Consider the following 20,242-nt stretch of genomic DNA (forward strand, 5'->3'; position numbering starts at 1 on the left):
GCACTTTTCAAACCTGAAACACAATGCAACATAAAATTCGTCAGGTAAATGTTCCTTCCCCTGTTTTTGTGTTTCTTTATACTACCACATATCGTTATGGAGAACGCTTCAAAGAATGTGACGCGGAAAGTATAAACACTTCCACCATTCGCGAAGGTTTGCGCGTGGTGGGAGAAGTCGAGCGCTACGGTCACTCGCGAAAGTATAATCAAGGGCTCTGTTCGAAATAGCCTACTACATACTACTGGCATACTGATCGAGCCCCAAATTAGTATGCCGTATGCAGTATGTGACCAAAATGAAATTTTCCAGTACGCGAAACATACCCGGATGACCTACTACTTCCGCAAAATATTCCAGTACGCGAACAGAGCTATCTTCGTGGTGTACTGCATCCCATCATGCAACGCAGCCAGTTTCATATCATCCGTTAAAAAAAAAAAAAAAACATGGCGGACGATGCGGAGTGAGTGCGCGAGCATAAATGTATGTATATTTTTAATAAAAATCTGCTAGATAATACATTTTGTACTGCTCACTGTTTTAAAATAGAAAATACACTAAACAACCGCTAGCTAATAATCAGTCCTTTTTTAGCTAGCTAATTAATTTTATCTCAGCAGCCTCTAAATATAGGCTAGCTTTGAAACCTGTTAAACTGTTATACTCACGTTAAACTCCTCCAAAATGAATGCCATAAAAGGAGCTGTTAAAATCTTCCTTCTCCGCCTTCTCTCGTGGTATCTTCTAAAAATCATCAAATAGTCCACCATTTTGAGACCTCAAAAGAATCGCTAATCATGGGTGGTTACACGTTCACGTGACCCCGTAGTATGCTTTGATTTTGTCGCATACTGGAAACTGTACAGCATACTACTACGAGGACCAGTATGCAGTATCCAGTATATACTGAGTCCAGTATGCAGTATCCAGTATGTAGAAGGCTATTTTGAACAGAGCCAAGGCTTGAGTCGGAACAAAGGTACATACTGTAAGCGAATAACGTACTGTATGCAGTTATCCTATCCTGATGCCGTCCTCCTCTGTCCCGAGCCGCATAACCGTGTATTCTTCCGCCGCGCTCACCAAACACCAAGTTCCGTTTACGACGCACGGATTGACGTCATAATAACCCGGGGACTGCCTGTATTTCAGACATCGGAAGAGCTTCAGAAGTAGATGTAAGATAAATTCAGTATTTTATCTTTATTCTGATGAACCTAAATTTTTATCAGATATATAAGAAAGTGTTTTGTTTTTTTATTTGAGACGATAACTTTCGGGCGTAAGGCGTAAAACAAAATCACATTATTTATGTCCTAATAAACCAACACGAAATATTTATTAAATATTTTATATATTAAAACTAACTATAATCATAATAGTTGCAATTCTTTTAAACTTTATTGGCATAATTTCTTTGAGTTGTCTTGTATCCGATAATTTAAATAACAGTAATAAGTAAATAAATAATGAATTAATCATGCCTATACGCCTGTTTTTAACATAATGTGTCTTAATTGTGTTAACAGAATCTTTAGGTTACAGCATTTTCTCAGATTAATAGAAATTTTGGTTTTTTTTTTATTTCACCATAATGATTACCTGACTTGTTTATTAATTCATTTAAAGATTAATCATTAAATATTCATTTGTTCATTCATTTTGAATATTATAATGTCATGTCCATACTATAAAGTGACTACATTTCAACTTTTATTCGAATTTGTAGTGAAATATATAAGTTATGGTTATTTATACTGAAGAATCTTTTCACCGATCACAAACTTTTCTTCATTTAGGTTTAATACAATCCATTTAAAATGTCAACTTTTTATTTTTACTAATTTGCCATTTTTGGACATTTAATTTTTTTGTAACATACCTACAGGTAATCTTACAGCTTATGTTTTTGCGATAGTGAATCTGATAAAAACAAGAGAACTTCATACCTTTTAAAACTCATCAGGATTCACTAAATTTGACTTGATCTTTAAATAATTTTCTAGAAGAGGACCCCCAGATAACTCCAGCATATAAACATTTATGTACATTTATTGTTCAGGTGTTGCATTTTGTCGCTTCATAGATTCTCTCTTCTCTCCTTACACAGGCTGTTAAAGATAAATATACTTTATAAATGTGTCCAACTACACCACATTTTCAGTAATTGCTGGCATTGTCTTTTGCCAGGAAAAATTCTCAGTCAAATGAAAATTTCTTGCTTTAACCCATGTACTAGTACCATTAGACCACTAGAACTCTCCTCCAGCACTGCACCATTAATCCACTACACCACTCCTCCACTACAACACTCCTACACCCTACACCACTCCTCCAGTACAACACTCCTACACCCTACACCACTCCTCCAGTACAACACTCCTACACCCTACACCACTCCTCCACTACAACACTCCTACACCCTACACCACTCCTCCACTACAACACTCCTACACCCTACTGCACTCCTCCACTACAACACTCCTACACCCTACACCACTCCTCCACTACAACACTCCTACACCCTACACCACTCCTCCACCTTTATTCTACTATAGCAGTCTCAACCAAAACACCACTGCAGCCTTCCTCCACCTACAGCTCCCCACTACAATGCCTCTCCACCACAACAACACTACAGTGTCTGTAATGTCTGTCCTCCTTCTTCATTCTCTCCTCCATCATTCTTACAGCAGTGGTTTTAATGACCTGGTGGATTTTGACCTGCTGGCTCCCAGTTCAGGTGCCTCAGAAGCTCCCACATCCTCATGGGGAGGTGAGTCGTTGTGTGCCCCCCCCGGTAGTGTAGAGAACACTCACTGAGTAGAGCTTGAGTAGACCTCCCCTCCCTAGCTTGAGTAGACCTCCCTTCCCTAGCTTGAGTAGACCTCCCCTCCCTAGCTTGAGTAGACCTCCCCTCCCTAGCTTGAGTAGACCTCCCCTCCCTAGCTTGAGTGGACCTCCCTTCCCTAGCTTGAGTGGACCGCCCCTCCCTAGCTTGAGTAGACCTCCCCTCCCTAGCTTGAGTGGACCTCCCTTCCCTAGCTTGAGTGGACCGCCCCTCCCTAGCTTGAGTGGACCTCCCCTCACTAGCTTGAGTGGACCTCCCCTCCCTAGCTTGAGTGGACCTCCCCTCCCTAGCTTGAGTGGACCTCCCCTCCCTAGCTTGAGTGGACCTCCCCTCCCTAGCTTGAGTGGACCTCCCCTCCCTAGCTTGAGTGGACCTCCCTTCCCTAGCTTGAGTAGACCTCCCCTCCCTAGCTTGAGTGGACCTCCCTTCCCTAGCTTGAGTAGACCTCCCCTCCCTAGCTTGAGTGGACCTCCCTTCCCTAGCTTGAGTGGACCTCCCTTCCCTAGCTTGAGTGGACCTCCCTTCCCTAGCTTGAGTGGACCGCCCCTCCCTAGCTTGAGTGGACCTCCCCTCCCTAGCTTGAGTGGACCTCCCCTCCCTAGGTTGAGTGGACCTCCCCTCCCTAGCTTGAGTGGACCTCCCCTCCCTAGCTTGAGTGGACCTCCCTTCCCTAGCTTGAGTAGACCTCCCCTCCCTAGCTTGAGTGGACCTCCCTTCCCTAGCTTGAGTGGACCTCCCCTCCCTAGCTTGAGTGGACCTCCCCTCCCTAGCTTGAGTGGACCTCCCTTCCCTAGCTTGAGTGGACCGCCCCTCCCTAGCTTGAGTGGACCTCCCTTCCCTAGCTTGAGTGGACCTCCCCTCCCTAGCTTGAGTGGACCGCCCCTCCCTAGCTTGAGTGGACCGCCCCTCCCTAGCTTGAGTGGACCGCCCCTCCCTAGCTTGAGTGGACCGCCCCTCCCTAGCTTGAGTGGACCTCCCCTCCCTAGCTTGAGTGGACCTCCCTTCCCTAGCTTGAGTGGACCGCCCCTCCCTAGCTTGAGTGGACCTCCCCTCCCTAGCTTGAGTGGACCTCCCCTCCCTAGCTTGAGTGGACCTCCCCTCCCTAGCTTGAGTGGACCGCCCCTCCCTAGCTTGAGTGGACCTCCCTTCCCTAGCTTGAGTGGACCTCCCTTCCCTAGCTTGAGTGGACCTCCCTTCCCTAGCTTGAGTGGACCGCCCCTCCCTAGCTTGAGTGGACCTCCCCTCCCTAGCTTGAGTGGACCTCCCTTCCCTAGCTTGAGTAGACCTCCCCTCCCTAGCTTGAGTGGACCTCCCCTCCCTAGCTTGAGTGGACCTCCCCTCCCTAGCTTGAGTGGACCTCCCCTCCCTAGCTTGAGTGGACCTCCTCTCCCTAGCTTGAGTGGACCTCCCCTCCCTAGCTTGAGTAGACCTCCCTTCCCTAGCTTGAGTGGACCTCCCTTCCCTAGCTTGAGTGGACCTCCCTTCCCTAGCTTGAGTGGACCTCCCTTCCCTAGCTTGAGTGGACCTCCCTTCCCTAGCTTGAGTGGACCTCCCTTCCCTAGCTTGAGTGGACCTCCCTTCCCTAGCTTGAGTGGACCTCCCTTCCCTAGCTTGAGTGGACCGCCCCTCCCTAGCTTGAGTGGACCGCCCCTCCCTAGCTTGAGTGGACCGCCCCTCCCTAGCTTGAGTGGACCGCCCCTCCCTAGCTTGAGTGGACCGCCCCTCCCTAGCTTGAGTGGACCGCCCCTCCCTAGCTTGAGTGGACCGCCCCTCCCTAGCTTGAGTGGACCGCCCCTCCCTAGCTTGAGTGGACCGCCCTTCCCTAGCTTGAGTGGACCTCCCTTCCCTAGCTTGAGTGGACCGCCCCTCCCTAGCTTGAGTGGACCTCCCCTCCCTAGCTTGAGTGGACCTCCCTTCCCTAGCTTGAGTGGACCTCCCCTCCCTAGCTTGAGTGGACCTCCCCTCCCTAGCTTGAGTAGACCTCCCCTCCCTAGCTTGAGTGGACCTCCCCTCCCTAGCTTGAGTGGACCTCCCTTCCCTAGCTTGAGTGGACCTCCCTTCCCTAGCTTGAGTGGACCTCCCCTCCCTAGCTTGAGTGGACCTCCCCTCCCTAGCTTGAGTGGACCTCCCTTCCCTAGCTTGAGTGGACCTCCCCTCCCTAGCTTGAGTGGACCTCCCCTCCCTAGCTTGAGTGGACCTCCTCTCCCTAGCTTGAGTGGACCTCCCCTCCCTAGCTTGAGTGGACCTCCCTTCCCTAGCTTGAGTGGACCTCCCTTCCCTAGCTTGAGTGGACCTCCCTTCCCTAGCTTGAGTGGACCTCCCTTCCCTAGCTTGAGTGGACCTCCCCTCCCTAGCTTGAGTGGACCTCCTCTCCCTAGCTTGAGTAGACCTCCCTTCCCTAGCTTGAGTAGACCTCCCTTCCCTAGCTTGAGTGGACCGCCCCTCCCTAGCTTGAGTGGACCGCCCCTCCCTAGCTTGAGTGGACCTCCCTTCCCTAGCTTGAGTGGACCGCCCCTCCCTAGCTTGAGTGGACCGCCCCTCCCTAGCTTGAGTGGACCGCCCCTCCCTAGCTTGAGTGGACCGCCCCTCCCTAGCTTGAGTGGACCGCCCCTCCCTAGCTTGAGTGGACCTCCCCTCCCTAGCTTGAGTGGACCTCCCCTCCCTAGCTTGAGTGGACCTCCCTTCCCTAGCTTGAGTGGACCTCCCTTCCCTAGCTTGAGTGGACCTCCCTTCCCTAGCTTGAGTGGACCTCCCCTCCCTAGCTTGAGTGGACCTCCCCTCCCTAGCTTGAGTGGACCTCCCCTCCCTAGCTTGAGTGGACCGCCCCTCCCTAGCTTGAGTGGACCGCCCCTCCCTAGCTTGAGTGGACCGCCCCTCCCTAGCTTGAGTGGACCGCCCCTCCCTAGCTTGAGTGGACCTCCCTTCCCTAGCTTGAGTGGACCTCCCCTCCCTAGCTTGAGTGGACCTCCCTTCCCTAGCTTGAGTGGACCGCCCCTCCCTAGCTTGAGTGGACCTCCCTTCCCTAGCTTGAGTGGACCTCCCTTCCCTAGCTTGAGTGGACCGCCCCTCCCTAGCTTGAGTGGACCTCCCTTCCCTAGCTTGAGTGGACCTCCCCTCCCTAGCTTGAGTGGACCGCCCCTCCCTAGCTTGAGTGGACCGCCCCTCCCTAGCTTGAGTGGACCGCCCCTCCCTAGCTTGAGTGGACCGCCCCTCCCTAGCTTGAGTGGACCGCCCCTCCCTAGCTTGAGTGGACCTCCCCTCCCTAGCTTGAGTGGACCTCCCCTCCCTAGCTTGAGTGGACCTCCCCTCCCTAGCTTGAGTGGACCGCCCCTCCCTAGCTTGAGTGGACCGCCCCTCCCTAGCTTGAGTGGACCGCCCCTCCCTAGCTTGAGTGGACCGCCCCTCCCTAGCTTGAGTGGACCTCCCCTCCCTAGCTTGAGTGGACCTCCCCTCCCCAGCTTGAGTGGACCTCCCTTCCCTAGCTTGAGTGGACCACCCCTCCCTAGCTTGAGTGGACCTCCCTTCCCTAGCTTGAGTGGACCTCCCCTCCCTAGCTTGAGTGGACCTCCCCTCACTAGCTTGAGTGGACCTCCCCTCCCTAGCTTGAGTGGACCTCCCTTCCCTAGCTTGAGTAGCGCTTGAGTAGAGATTACACACTATTCCCTCAGAATCAACTGACATGCCACTCTGGGGTTTTCTCACTATGATTGAATCTATTGGGTGCACAGTTTAAAGAAGGACATGCCTTTTTCTCCTATGTATGTCCCCCCCCCACACACACACACACACACATACATATGTACACATATGTACACAAATTAAACAAAAGAAATCTGCCACCACAGTTGACCCCCAACACTAGCACCTTCTGAAGAGTTGCACCTTATGGGTTTTTAAGTGTTTGGGGTGAAAGTGTGCAACTTGGAGTAGGTGCTCTAAGAAAGTGTGTGTGTGTGTGTGTGTGTGTGTGTGTGTGTGTGTGTGTGTGTGTGTCACACACCTTTCTCTTTCTTTATCCGTCTCTCTGCCTGGCCTCTGTGCTGTGTTCAGATCTCCTGGGTGAGGGTGAGTAGAATTGCTCATGCAGTACAGTTGATTATCTGAGCACCACTTGGATATACAGTGGGGAAAATAAGTATTTAGTCAGTCACCAATTGTGCAAGTTCTCCCACTTAAAAAGATGAGAGAGGCCTGTAATTGACATCATAAGTAGACCTCAACTATGAGAGACAAAATGTGAAAAAAAATTTGTCATTTTGTCTGATGTTGATAATCATTTTTGACTTTTAAAGAATTTATTTGCAAATAATGGTGGAAAATAAGTATTTGGTCACCTACAAACAAGCAAGATTTCTGGCTGTCACAGACCTGTAACTTCTTTTTTAAGAGGCTCCTCTTTCCCCCACTCATTACCTGTATTAATGGCACCTGTTTGAAGTATTTAACAGTATAAAAGACACCTGCCCACAACCTCAAACAGTCACACTCCAAACTCCACTATGGTGAAGACGAAAGAGCTGTCGGAGGACACCAGAAACCGAATTGTAGACCTGCACCAGGCTGAAGACTGAATATTTGCAATAGGCAAGCAGCTTGGTGTGAAGAAATCTACTGTGGGAGCAATAATCAGAAAATGGAAGACCTACAAGACCACTACTAATCTCCCTCGATCTGGGGCTCCACGCAAGATCTCAGCCCGTGAGGTCAAAATGATCACAAGAACGGTGAGGGAAAAATCCCAGAACCACAAGGGGGGATCTAGTGAATGACCTGCAGAAAGCTGGGACCAACGTTACAAAGGCTACCATCAGCAACACACGACGCCAGGGACTCAGATCTTGCAGTGTCCCCCTGCTTAAGCCAGTCCATATCCAGGCACGTCTGAAGTTTGCTAGAGAGCATTTGGATGTTCCAGAAGAGTATTGGGAGAATGTCATGTGGTCAGATGAAACCAAAGTAGAACTATTTGGTAAAAACACAACTCGTCGTGTTTGGAGGACAGTGAATGCTGAGTTGCATCCAAAAAACACCATACCAACTGTCAAGCATGGGGGTGGCAACATCATGCTTTGGGGCTGTTTCTCTGCAAAGGGACCAGGACGACTGGTCCGTGTACATGAAAGAATGAATGGGGCCATGTATTGTGAGATTTTGGGTGCAAACCTCCTTCCATCAGTAAGGGCAATGAAGATGAAACGTGGCTGGGTCTTTCAGCATGACAATGATCCCAAGCACACTGCCAGGGCAACAAAGGAGTGGCTTTGTAAGAAACATTTCAAAGTCCTGGAGTGGCCTAACCAGTCTCCCGATCTCAACCCCATCGAAAACCTTTGGAGGGAGTTAAAAGTCCGTGTTGCCTGCCGACAGCCCCAAAACATCACTGCTCTAGAGGAGATCTGCATGGAGGAATGGGCCAACATACCAGCAACAGTGTGTGCCAACCTTGTGAAGACTTAAAGAAAACGTTTGACCTCTGTCATTGCCAACAGAGGATATACAACAAAGTATTGAGATGAACTTTTATTATTGACCAAATACTTATTTTCCACCATTATTTGCAAATAAATTCTTTAAAAGTCAGACAAAATAATTTTCTCAATTTTTTTCACATTTTGTCTCTCATAGTTGAGGTCTACCTATGATGTCAATTACAGGCCTCTCTCATCTTTTTAAGTGGGAGAACTTGCACAATTGGTGACTGACTAAATACTTATTTTCCCCACTATACTGCTGTCCCATTATGTGGTCTGTGGGCCCTGGGCCAAGCTCTGGTGTGGGGGGCAGTTCTCAGCTGTCGTTTCCCTACCTTGCCTTTTGATGAAAAGCAATCGTGACACAGCTGAGGAAAAAGAGTAACTGTTTTGTCAATTGAGAGCTTGTATTCACTTGTATGTTGAGCTTGTATGTTTCTCCACAGGGGTGTGCCACACCGAGTAAGATCTTATGAGGGAGTGGTTTCATATCTTTAGTGTGTTTAACATCCTAATCTCTGTATCCTGCTGCACTTATACAGTTCTAAGGAGAAATGTTTCTCACCAAACTATGACCTTCCCGTATCTTCTCGTCTCTCCTCATTCTGGTCTCGTCTCTTCTTTTGTGTGTCATGATGTGGGTGGGGGTGTCAGCCTCTCTAACTCCTGCCTCTGCTGCGAGCGCGTCTGCAGCTGTGCCGCCTGAGGCCAACGCCGTGGCTAGCCCAGCTGAGGCGGCCCCGCCAGCCGCCGCTAACGCTAGCTCCGACACGCCAGCCACACCCGCCTCGCTGCCAGCTCCAACCCCCACCCCCGCACCAACCTCTTCCATCTCAGACATGGACCTGTTCGGAGGTCAGTCCACCCCTCCCTAGAGAAACGTTCAAATGAACAGGGCTAGGAGCTAGGAGGAGCTAGGCTATGCTAAGCTAAGCTAGGCTAACTGACCATGTTCTCCTCCCTCATTCCCACAATACAAGTTCATGGGCTTTAGAACAGGACTAGAAAGGTTTTATCATGTTGGGCTGATATTTGACCTACATAAAATCAGTAGCGTTTTATATTTTTCAAAAAGTACATTAAATTAATAAGTATTGTATTTATGGTCCTCATTATTTATCCTTATTATTTATTGCCTTATCTGTGGGATGACCGAGCCGGTTGATTAAACCCATGTAGTTTAATCAACATGCGGTGGAATGGAGAGTGTAGCATTGATGTGCTTTCTGAAACACTGAGCACAATTGTTGCGCTCATATCTTCAGCCTGCAGGGGGCAGACTTCCACCTCCACATTCGCTTATCTCAGAGCTTTGTATTTCAGGTGTCACGCCCACAGGAGGCTGTGTGTGTGAGTGAAGCCAGGACATGACGGCCTGATGAATCACTTTCAGGCTCTGTAGAAGGTCCTGTGTTTGCTTACGGTCAAGCTCTGATCTCCTTAATTGATCCCTTTTTTTGTACCTGTACCTGTTTGTCTCTCTCTCTCTCTCTCTCTCTCTCGCTCCCTCCCCCTCTCTCTCTCTCTCCTCTTTGACTGGTGTTTGTTGTGCCTGTCTGGTGCTGCAGACGCGTTCGCTCTGTCTCCGGGTGACGGGCCTGTTGGAGGTCCAGCAGCCGCCGCTGATGCATGTGCCGGATCTGGTGGGTGCAGACAGTCAAAACGTGTGTGTGTGTTTGTGTGTGTGTGTGTGTGTGTGTGTGTGTGTGTGTGGGTGCGCATGAGATGTAACAATTACATAGTTGCAAATCGCATCACAATACAATATTTGGCCAAAAGTATGTAGACACCTAACCTTCACACCAATATGATATTGTTGGACTTACTGTTTCAGATGTGAGGGCATTTAATATGGAACTGAACCCTTTATGAAATAGAGCAGTCTTCACTTGCCTGGAAAAGTTTGCCATAAGATTGTGGAGGGTTTCTGTGCGTGTTTTTGTCCATTGAGTCAGAGGAGCATCCGTGAGGTCAGATGTTTGATGAGAAGGCCTGGACCATCAAACCAGTTCATCCCAAAGGTGTTCAATGGGGTTGAGGTTGGTTAGGGCTTTTGAAAACATTATGAACCCCACATTGTGCAGAGGTTATGAAGTTGGAGATAAGCATATATAAAATGTCTTTGTTTGATGTAGCATTAACATAATCCATCACTGAAACAAATGTAGAAAAGCTATCCTAGTAGTGTTATCTATGTTAGATAATAGATAAATATCTATTTATCAAACAATAGGTCAGATTAGAGTATGACACCGAGATTTTTGGCTACTGTGCCAGGCGTAATGGGGTAGTCTGCGAGATTAAGCATTAGATCTGTTCTTTCTGTCTTGTGTTCTTTGGGGCCAGAAGGAGATTTTCTGTTTGGCCCCATTAAGTTGGAGGAAAACCATTATCCCCCATCCTGAAACTGGGTTGGCACTATGCATTCTAGTACAGGATCATTCTCTTAATGTCCACCATCCCCAGATATGTCCAGAGACTGACAGATGGAGCCACGTGATTTGTCCATCAGACACTTTACTGCATTCCAGCTGATGCTTGGTGGCTGTGAGCATCTTCTCAGGCATGGAAACCCATCTCATAAAGACGCACAATTCTTGTGCTGATGTTGCTTCAAAACTCAAGTTTGTGAGGGAAACGGCACAGGAGAGGCCATGTTTACCCCACCACCCTGCTCACAGGAGAGGCCATGTTTACCCCACCACCCTGCTCACAGGAGAGGCCATGTTTATCCCACCACCCTGCTCACAGCCCTGGTCTGTTAGGGTCTACTGGTTCACGTCTGAGTTGTGGTTGAACTTCCTAGATCTTCCTATTCACAATAACAGCACTTACAGTTGACCTGCATGGCAGAAACGTCATGAATCTGAATTGAGGTGAAGATGGCCACGTTTAGTCACTGATCTCTTCACTATGATCTATTACACTGGTGCTTGCTTGAATGTATGTGAAATACCTGAATTTAATAATAAAAGTTCATATGAGTTTGGTCATATAATGTATATATGCGCTTGTATATATGCGTAATATATATGTGCGCTTACATCTAAACAAGAAAACACCAGTTTTTTTTCATGGCATCGCTTGAGTAGTTAAAGAGCCTCATGCTAGCTTGCAAGTTGCTGTTGCTTAGGGGTGTCCGCCCCCCAGCACTGGGTGTGGCCAATGCCCTACTGGGCGTAGCCAACACCCCACTGCTGTGCCCTTCCCACATGCTCTTGCTCCTCCCTCTTACTGTCCTCACAGGAAGACTTGATAACCTTTAGATCAGACTCGCTTTATTTCTAATTCATTTCTGTGTTTGATTCCTTTGGTCTAATATGTGCATTTTAGTGAGGATTAGTGTAAAATCTGCCTTTCAGGGTGATTGAACTGTTAATGATAGTGAAATAGAACCATTATGAAAGTGTAATGACTCATTAGGAGAGTTTTGAGCCTCAGTGATATGTAAAAATACTACAAACACACTTTGCTCATGCTGGTAACTGTGATATTTTAGTGACACCATAGGCCTGGTCTGTGTGTTCACAGCATAAAGTGACAGCATTTTTTTGTGACCCATAGAAATTGCATGATTACTTTCTAAAGACTAAGTTTTTGGTGGTTTGTAGATATATATATATATATATATACTGAGGATTAACCAATTTTAAAATCCTTACATGTTTTCTGGTTAAGTTAATGTTATATTTTACTGAACTTAAACCATCTTGTCATAATTCAAAACGTTTAATTTCTCTCACCTGACTTCTGAAGTCCTTCGCTTTCAGTGAGCCTCTTCCTTTGCAACTTTTATTAACAACTCCCCCCCCCTCTATTTTACCCTGCTCCAACAACCCCCCTCCTCCATCTTACCCTCCTGCAACAACCCTCCTCCAACAACCCCCTCCTCTATCTTACCCTCCTCCAACAACCCCTTCCTCTATCTTACCCTCCTCCAACAACCCCCTCCTCTATCTTACCCTCCTCCAACAACCCCCCTCCTCTATCTTACCCTCCTCCAACAACCCCCCTCCTCTATCTTACCCTCCTCCAACAACCCCCCTCCTCTATCTATCTTACCCTCCTCCAACAACCCCCCTCCTCTATCTTACCCTCCTCCAACAACCCCTTCCTCTATCTTACCCTCCTCTTACCCTCCTCCAACAACCCCCTCCTCTATCTATCTTACCCTCCTCCAACAACCCCCTCCTCTATCTATCTTACCCTCCTCCAACAACCCCTTCCTCTATCTTGCCCCCCTTCAACCCCCATCCTCCTCTATCTTACCCTCCTCCAACAACCCCTTCCTCTATCTTGCCCCCCTCCAACCCCCATCCTCCTCTATCTTACCCTCCTCCAACAACCCCCTCCTTCTCCATCTCACCCTCCTCCACCTCCCAAAGACCCCTGGGCTCCCTCTGAGGGCAGTGTGGAAGTCGTCCCAGAGCTCGACCTTTTTGCCATGAAGCCAGCAGAGGGCAGCACAGCTGCAGAAAGCCCCACTGGTGGAGAACCGAGTACCACTCCCAGTACCACTCCCAGTGTAGCCCCCAGCGCTGCTCCCAGTGAAGCCCCCAGTGCTGCCCCTGTTGCTCCCCCCGCTAGCTCCACCACCACTGCCTTCACCACCTCCACCACAGAGTCGACAGCTCCACCAGCACTGGACATCTTTGGTGGTAAAGACTCTGCTTTCATTATTGCTTTTCTCTGTCCTGCATTACGACAATAATGACTTGCTTCTCCTACATTTGTTATTATTTTGCTCTTTTATTTATTCGTTTACAATTTTCATCTTTTTGAAATATTTGGCATTAGGTTGAATCGAAAACCTGAACACCCCTAAATTTCACCTTATCAAAGCATTAGCATCCCTAAATACTGTATAATACTTAATACTGTATACTTAATAATAATAATAATAATAATAAGTTTATTTTTTATAGCGCCTTTCACAAACCCAAGGCGCTATTAACACGAAGCCTTGTGGTTGAAGGCTAGCGGCTGCTTGTGACTCGGGGCCTGAAACTGTATGAAAGCCTGGTGTCCTTTAGACTGTGCTGGGTGGGTGGTCAGCGTCTTCGATTCACAGGTGGCCCGTAGGATCGCACGTGTAGGAATAGGCGATCCCAGTTGGCTTCGTTCAGCTGTTCGGCCCTCCTGGTCCAGGGCCTGGCAGTACCCTTCAGGGTGTCTCTGCTATATTAAAGGACCCATTCTCCCAAAAACACTTCAGTCATCAACACTGCCTTTCTTACGTTTTCGGCTTCATCAGTTGTTTTTGGGTGAAGTGTCCTTTAAAAACTACAGAATGCTAGTTGACATGTCAAAAAAAAAAAAACTCAAGTGCACTTTTGATCTGTTTGGTTGTTTTGATCTTTATTTTAGCATTTTGCAGCAGCCTTTTCTTGTATGCAAAATATGCTAGTGCTAGCGTTTGTGTGATGAGCGTGTTAAGTTCATTCCTGTGGGCATTTTGTGTCTCTCGCAGAAGCAGACGGTAGATCTCACATGCAGGTCTGATGCGTAACGCCCATGTGTGTGCTTGTTCGTAGATATGTTTGACTCTGTGCCTGAGCAAAGCGCCTCCACAGAGTCGAAAGCGGCCGTTACACCCCCTGCTAATGTAGACCTGTTCGGTGCAGGTACAGGAGACGAACCCCGCCCTGTCCTCTGTCCCACACTTCGTCTCCTCTTGTCCCGTCTTCATTACGCCGTTTGTTTGTTTCGACCCTCTACGTCTTGGTTTGTCACACAGTTCTGGGTCTTGTGCATGTCCTCAGCTACAGAAGCATGTCTGTCTGTGCTCTTCCTCTTCATGTCTGTCTGTGTGATCTTCCTCTTCGTCACACGCCTGCTCGTCACACAAGGCCTCATGCTCTTCTTTTTTTTTTCTTGTCTGGCTCCTCCTCTTTTGTCCTCACCCGTTGCCATGACGAAGATCTGCCTGCTGTCTCCCCCGGACCTTCACCTTTGCCAGAAGCTTCAGTCACTGGGGACCTTTTATCTGGTGGGTGTGTGTGTATCTGTGTGCCTGAATGTGTCTGTGTGTTTCTGTATGTGTATGCGTGTGTGTGTGTGTGTGTGTGCGCGTGCGTGCATGTGTGTGTGCGTGTGCGCGTGCGTGCGTGTGTGTGTGCGTATGTGTGTGTGTGTGTGTGTGTGTGTGTGTGTGTGTGCGTATGTGTGTGTGTATGTGTGTGAGAGTCTCCTCCTGGTTCACATTGTGTTTGCTTTTCTCTCTTCAGGTTCTATTCTGATTTTGGTTGATTCATGTACTTTTATACTTGATTTTGTCCCCATAGCAACTGCTTTCCTCAGGGGCATGTTGGTGCAGCTCTGTGCAGCAGGGTTTCTGTTAGACCAGCAATACCAGTGCAAGCTGGAGACATGGACAGCAGACATATACAGACCTGAACCTCAGCAGACATATAGAGACCTGAACCTCAGCAGACATATACAGACCTGAACCTCAGCAGACATATACAGACCTGAACCTCAGCAGCCATATACAGACCTGAACCTCAGCAGACATATAGAGACCTGAACCTCAGCAGACATATAGAGACCTGAACCTCAGCAGACATATAGAGACCTGAACCTCAGCAGACATGTACAGACCTGAACCTCAGCAGACATGTACAGACCTGAACCTCAGCAGACATGTACAGACCTGAACCTCAGCAGCCATGTACAGACCTGAACCTCAGCAGCCATGTACAGACCTGAACCTCAGCAGCCATGTACAGACCTGAACCTCAGCAGCCATGTACAGACTTGAACCTCAGCAGCCATGTACAGACCTGAACCTCAGCAGACATATAGAGACCTGAACCTCAGCAGACATGTACAGACCTGAACCTCAGCAGACATGTACAGACCTGAACCTCAGCAGACATGTACAGACCTGAACCTCAGCAGACATGTACAGACCTGAACCTCAGCAGACATGTACAGACCTGAACCTCAGCAGACATGTACAGACCTGAACCTCAGCAGCCATGTACAGACCTGAACCTCAGCAGCCATGTACAGACCTGAACCTCAGCAGACATGTACAGACCTGAACCTCAGCAGACATGTACAGACCTGAACCTCAGCAGACATGTACAGACCTGAACCTCAGCAGACATGTACAGACCTGAACCTCAGCAGACATGTACAGACCTGAACCTCAAAAGGATCTTATGCAGTTCTGCTCCCATTCTGTTATGTATGAAACTACACAAGACAAATAAAGATTGATATATTTTACACTAATACACATCTCTATTCTCTCCCCCCTCTCTCTCTCTCTCTTTCTCTCTCTCTCTCAGACTCATTCATTCCTTCTGCTCCAGCTCTCACTGCTGTTCCAATGTCTCCTCCCACAGCGGAGGCTCCTGTAGTAGTAGACCTGCTGGGTACACACACACACACACACACACACACACACACACACACACACACACACACACACACCTACACCTGCAAATGTTTCGGATTCATCCAGCTGTACTTTTTTTTAATTATGTTTTAAAAGTTTATTATATTAAAATTAAATTGGACATCTTTTAACTCAGTGGTTCCCAAAGTGGGGGGCGCGCCCCCTAGGTGGGGCGCGGAGCTATTGCAGGGGGGGCGCGGAGCTTGAAAGTAAAACATGCACATGTGTCAATAATTAGGGATGCACCGATTCCGATATTAATATCTGAAAAAATTCTAGATCGGGTATCGGGGACAATGTGACCGATCCATAAAAAACAGATCTATTCAGTCTAATTCTATGCTTGTATTGCTTGCTTTTCGGAGGTAGTTCAACCTTAATACTCGCGCTGGTGGTATTCCACTTAGTCCGTTTATTTGCTGGTTGACCAAAATAAACCTGGGCTCCAGCAATACTTCACTGTTCATACATGAACTGGTGAGTTGTCCAAAGCTCATTGAATGCGTTACTTACAGAAATAAAATAAAGAGCAGTGGTCTGAGTCGGTCTACGGCAGAAAGCTAAAAAAACAACAATATTCCATACGCGCGCTCAACTCGCTCCCTTAAAGAGACAGTACACATATTTCTGGCCGTTACATGCTTTGTGCTCTGCGTGATGTTTGCGCTTGCAAACTAGCCGCATATGTATTGCTGTTTCTCTTATTTCATCTCCTTATTTTCAATTATATTTAGAATTCTTGAACCATTTAAAAGGTTTCTTGCAATTTATTTGTTTCATGTTTGACCAAAGTTGTGAACCTATTGTTTTTTGTAAGTTTTCAACACATCCCTAGTCAAGGGTGGGGGGGGGGGGGGCAGAAAAAGTTTGGGAACCACTGTTTTAACTAACTACAAATTAAAGTTGATAGTTTAATTAATTAGGCATATTTGACACGTGATTGTTTTAATGATATTGATGCTTTACGGTTACTGTGTGTATGCATGGCTGTAGTTACACTTTAGGTGTAGAATAACAGTACGTTATTTCTTCTGCATGGACAGCAGGTAGTATAGTGGTATGTAGCTTAAACGTAAATGGTGATATTTGGCTGCTACAGTGTTTGTCAGTTAACTTATTAATAACCACCATCACCCCAGCAGCAGTGTGGTGTATGGTCAGGATGTTTTAGTTTGTATATGCTGGTGTTTCTGCTTGTGTGTGTGACCGTGCAGTCCTGGTTCACTCTCTCCATCTGGCCCTGTCTCAGTGTTGAGGCTGACTAATCCTTCTGTACCTACACGCTGCACTCTGGATCACCATCATTGTCGGCATCTTCAGATGCGTTCGGGGACTCTACGGTCGAACCCCAGACCAGCGCTCCCGCTGCTGACCTGCTCGGAGGTCTGAACACACCCCAACACTGTGTGCTGTGTTGGAATGGACCAAGTTTTTGTTTGTCACTGACGTCAGCTTGAATGTGCTCTCTGACATACCACTTCAACCCACAGAGATGTTCACATGTTCAAAAATATACTGTTAAACCACCCGTTCACAACATGATGCACAAAGGTCTTAAAGTTAATTCTGTAAGTTGTTAGTTTCTGAATGTGACTGACACTTCTGTCTGTTCCTAGGCCTGATTTCTCCTGTGGTTCCCTCGGTCGGCCCGGTTGGCACAGCCCCCGTGGCGTCTGCGGCTCAGGCCGACCTGCTGGAGTCAGACTTTGAGGCCTTTGGCTCTGCTCCTGCTGTCTCCGTACCTGCCGAGGGTGCACCTGCCTCCACAACACCCTCCGGAGGATTCGATGCATCAGGTGGGACCTCCACAAGTCGGGTTTCGCAATCTGTGCTGTATGTCGGTACAGGAGGATCCAGTAATGGCTTAGGGTTGTCATTCACTGGGAGGCGACAGAACCACTGACTAGGGGCTCCATGCTGGGATCCCTGCTCGGCCTCCGTACTGGACCTCCGTGCTGGGATCCCTGCTCGGCCTCCATACTGGACCTCCGTGCTGGGATCCCTGCTCGGCCTCCGTACTGGACCTCCGTGCTGGGATCCCTGCTCGGCCTCCGTACTGGACCTCCGTGCTGGGATCCCTGCTCGGCCTCCGTACTGGACCTCCGTGCTGGGATCTTATTGGAGGGCCCTCCTCACCTGAGCTGTATGCTTTCTACATGACTGCAACTCTCCCCTCTGCTTGTCTGACAGAGGCTCACTGCCTTCATATACTGCTCGCTCTCTCGCTCGCTTTCTCTCTCTTTCTCTCTCTCTCTGTCTCCTTTTCTCTTTATCTCAATGTGCTGTCCATATCTGTCATAACGTTACCCAGCCATGCACTTAATCTCAATCTAAACCCTATTTTAACCCCTCTGTGCCTCTCTGTTAAGTTCATCTCTTACACATCTCTCTCTCTCTCTCTCTCCCTCTCTCTCTCCCTTTATCTCTGTGCTTCTTGCTCTCTTCACACTGCTGCCTCACTGATTTCTCCCACTGTGGGACTGGTAAGTTCCCCAGTATTTGCTCCACATGGTAATTCAATGCTGTCATAGTGGGAATATGCATGAGTCCTTAACCTACACCAGTCTGCAGACATGCTGCCTCTGCCCTGACCTGATTGGTCTCTTCCTATAACCAATCGGTTGGTTGGATTTTCCTTGAGCAGCTCTGGATTGGACTGAATTGTCGGTCATGAGGCTGCTGCTCTCCAGTTACAGGCGAGGACAGATCTGAGAAATCTACATTAAAATGAGTATCAAGAATAACAATAACAAGGATGTTTCAGACATCTCTGGTTAGTAAAGGATTTGTCTGCTTCTGTAAGGTTGTCTGAATCTTGTTCTGGAGAGTTGGAGCATTGCAAAGTTTGGCTAGGCTTCAGAGGCCTAACTGGGTGTGGCAGCTGTGGGCATGGCAGCCGGGGGGCGTGGCCAATCATTTTCTGCCAGACTGGACCAGTTGGCAATTAAAATTAGTGCACTTATGTCCTTTAACATTGGTGTCGTCTTAAACAGAGAGACTGTACACTGCTCCTGCTCCCTGCTCTCTGCTCCCTGCCCTCACCCAGATCCTAAACAGGGCTGAACTAGGGTTCTGGAGTGAACACCAAGATCTCTGCCCTCTGTGACTCTCAGAGTGGGGACTGTATATGGTGAAGTGTTTAGTTTCTGTCAGTGGTCCTGATCCCTGTTGTTTGCATGCCAGGAGCTCCTCTAATAGCTTTGGCTTGGACCATCTGCTGTGTGTGCTGTGACCTGTGTGAACACTGTAGGACTGTATTTCCCCGTTCTTGTCCTGGGAGAACGCACTCTCCCAGTTCACGTTCACAACTCATCCCACGTAGAGTGGGCAGCCAGTTAACCCCCAGTGACATGAAATGTGGAATACGAACGAGTACACACCGCATGTGTGTGTGATGTGTCAGAGTGAGTGGTGGACCCAAGTGCCAGCTCACGCTGACAAAAAGACAGGCAACGCCTATCTTCAGTGTGAGAGGGAGACGCGAGCACACAGTAGCAAATAAACACAAAACAACGCGGATAATTCAACGCAAGCACACAGTAGAATATAAACACAAAGCAACACGAATAATTCAAAAAAAAATAAAGGCAACACAAAAGGACGTGGAAAGAACTCCTTTGGGAAATAAAGGTAAAACATATAGGAAGAAAACAGTAGGGGAAAACTTGAGAATGGCTAGAGAGCAGCGCAGGAGATAGAGACTCGAATAAGTGAAAGATGAGCGAGAGAGAGAAAGGTGGCGAGACACCTTGCAAACGAAAGAAACCAGTAGTAAAGGCAGGGAAAGGCTGAAAGCGTGATGGCATAACCACAATGATTCAGCAGTGATTCGTCTCCACAAGCTTCCTTAAGAAGCCTAAAAGACAGCTGAGACGAATCACTGCCGATTATGCCGATTAAGTCTGGGACTGACTCTGATGCCTTTTGCGGAGAAGTCCGTCTTCTATATATTCCTTTAGTTCCCATGCTGAGAAGAAACACTGCAGTCTTTCACAGTGTGTAGTTTTGATAGACATGACATCGGATTTGCAACATGTGTGTAAACCAGTCGTGTGTGTGTTCTGGCATTGTGTGAGTAGGGGGGTAATCTGTGTTTGTGTGTGTGTGTATATATATGTGTGTGTGTGTGTGTGTGTGTGTGTGTGTGTGTGTGTGTGTGTGTGTGTGTGTGTGTATATATGTGTGTGTGTGCGTGCGTGCGTGTGCGCGTGCGTGTGTGTGTGTTCTAACACCAGTTCTATGTGCATGTGTCTGCAGTGTTCGATGGATTAGGGGACCTACTCATGCCTGCCATAACCCCCCAGAGTACTGGAGGTACCCCCATATCTGCCACAGGAGCTCCAACTTCTCCCCCTGTAGTTCTGCCAGCTGCCCCCACCATGATGCCCACCATGATGCCCACAGCAGCGCCGCCCCCCAAAGCCATTGGTAGTGACCTGGACTCCTCACTCGCCAACCTGGTTGGAAGTAAGTGTTACTAGGGCACTAGTACAGTTACTGTAATGAGAGTAA

General features: G+C 48.1%; 1 protein-coding gene across 8 annotated transcripts in view; it reads left to right on the forward strand.

Annotated features, from left to right (window-relative positions):
- Positions 1–20,242, forward strand: part of snap91a (synaptosome associated protein 91a) — a 68,236-nt gene that overhangs the window by 42,817 nt on the left and 5,177 nt on the right. For 2 of the 8 annotated variants that reach the window (XM_076981054.1, XM_076981058.1), the window contains exons 12-22: positions 2,697–2,779; positions 6,905–6,919; positions 8,980–9,180; positions 9,894–9,968; positions 12,711–12,983; positions 13,860–13,949; positions 14,246–14,314; positions 15,621–15,707; positions 17,051–17,113; positions 17,347–17,526; positions 19,988–20,197. In XM_076981054.1, the coding sequence (XP_076837169.1) occupies positions 2,697–2,779; positions 6,905–6,919; positions 8,980–9,180; positions 9,894–9,968; positions 12,711–12,983; positions 13,860–13,949; positions 14,246–14,314; positions 15,621–15,707; positions 17,051–17,113; positions 17,347–17,526; positions 19,988–20,197 (1,346 nt within the window). Of the gene's footprint in view, positions 1–2,696; positions 2,780–6,904; positions 6,920–8,979; positions 9,181–9,893; positions 9,969–12,710; positions 12,984–13,859; positions 14,315–15,620; positions 15,708–16,979; positions 17,114–17,346; positions 17,527–19,987; positions 20,198–20,242 lie in introns of those variants that run through there. The other 6 variants (XM_076981056.1, XM_076981055.1, XM_076981061.1 and 3 more) reach the window with 6 other exon arrangements.

This window comes from Brachyhypopomus gauderio, chromosome 19 (genome assembly GCF_052324685.1).
Source record: "Brachyhypopomus gauderio isolate BG-103 chromosome 19, BGAUD_0.2, whole genome shotgun sequence".
Lineage (NCBI taxonomy): Eukaryota > Metazoa > Chordata > Actinopteri > Gymnotiformes > Hypopomidae > Brachyhypopomus > Brachyhypopomus gauderio.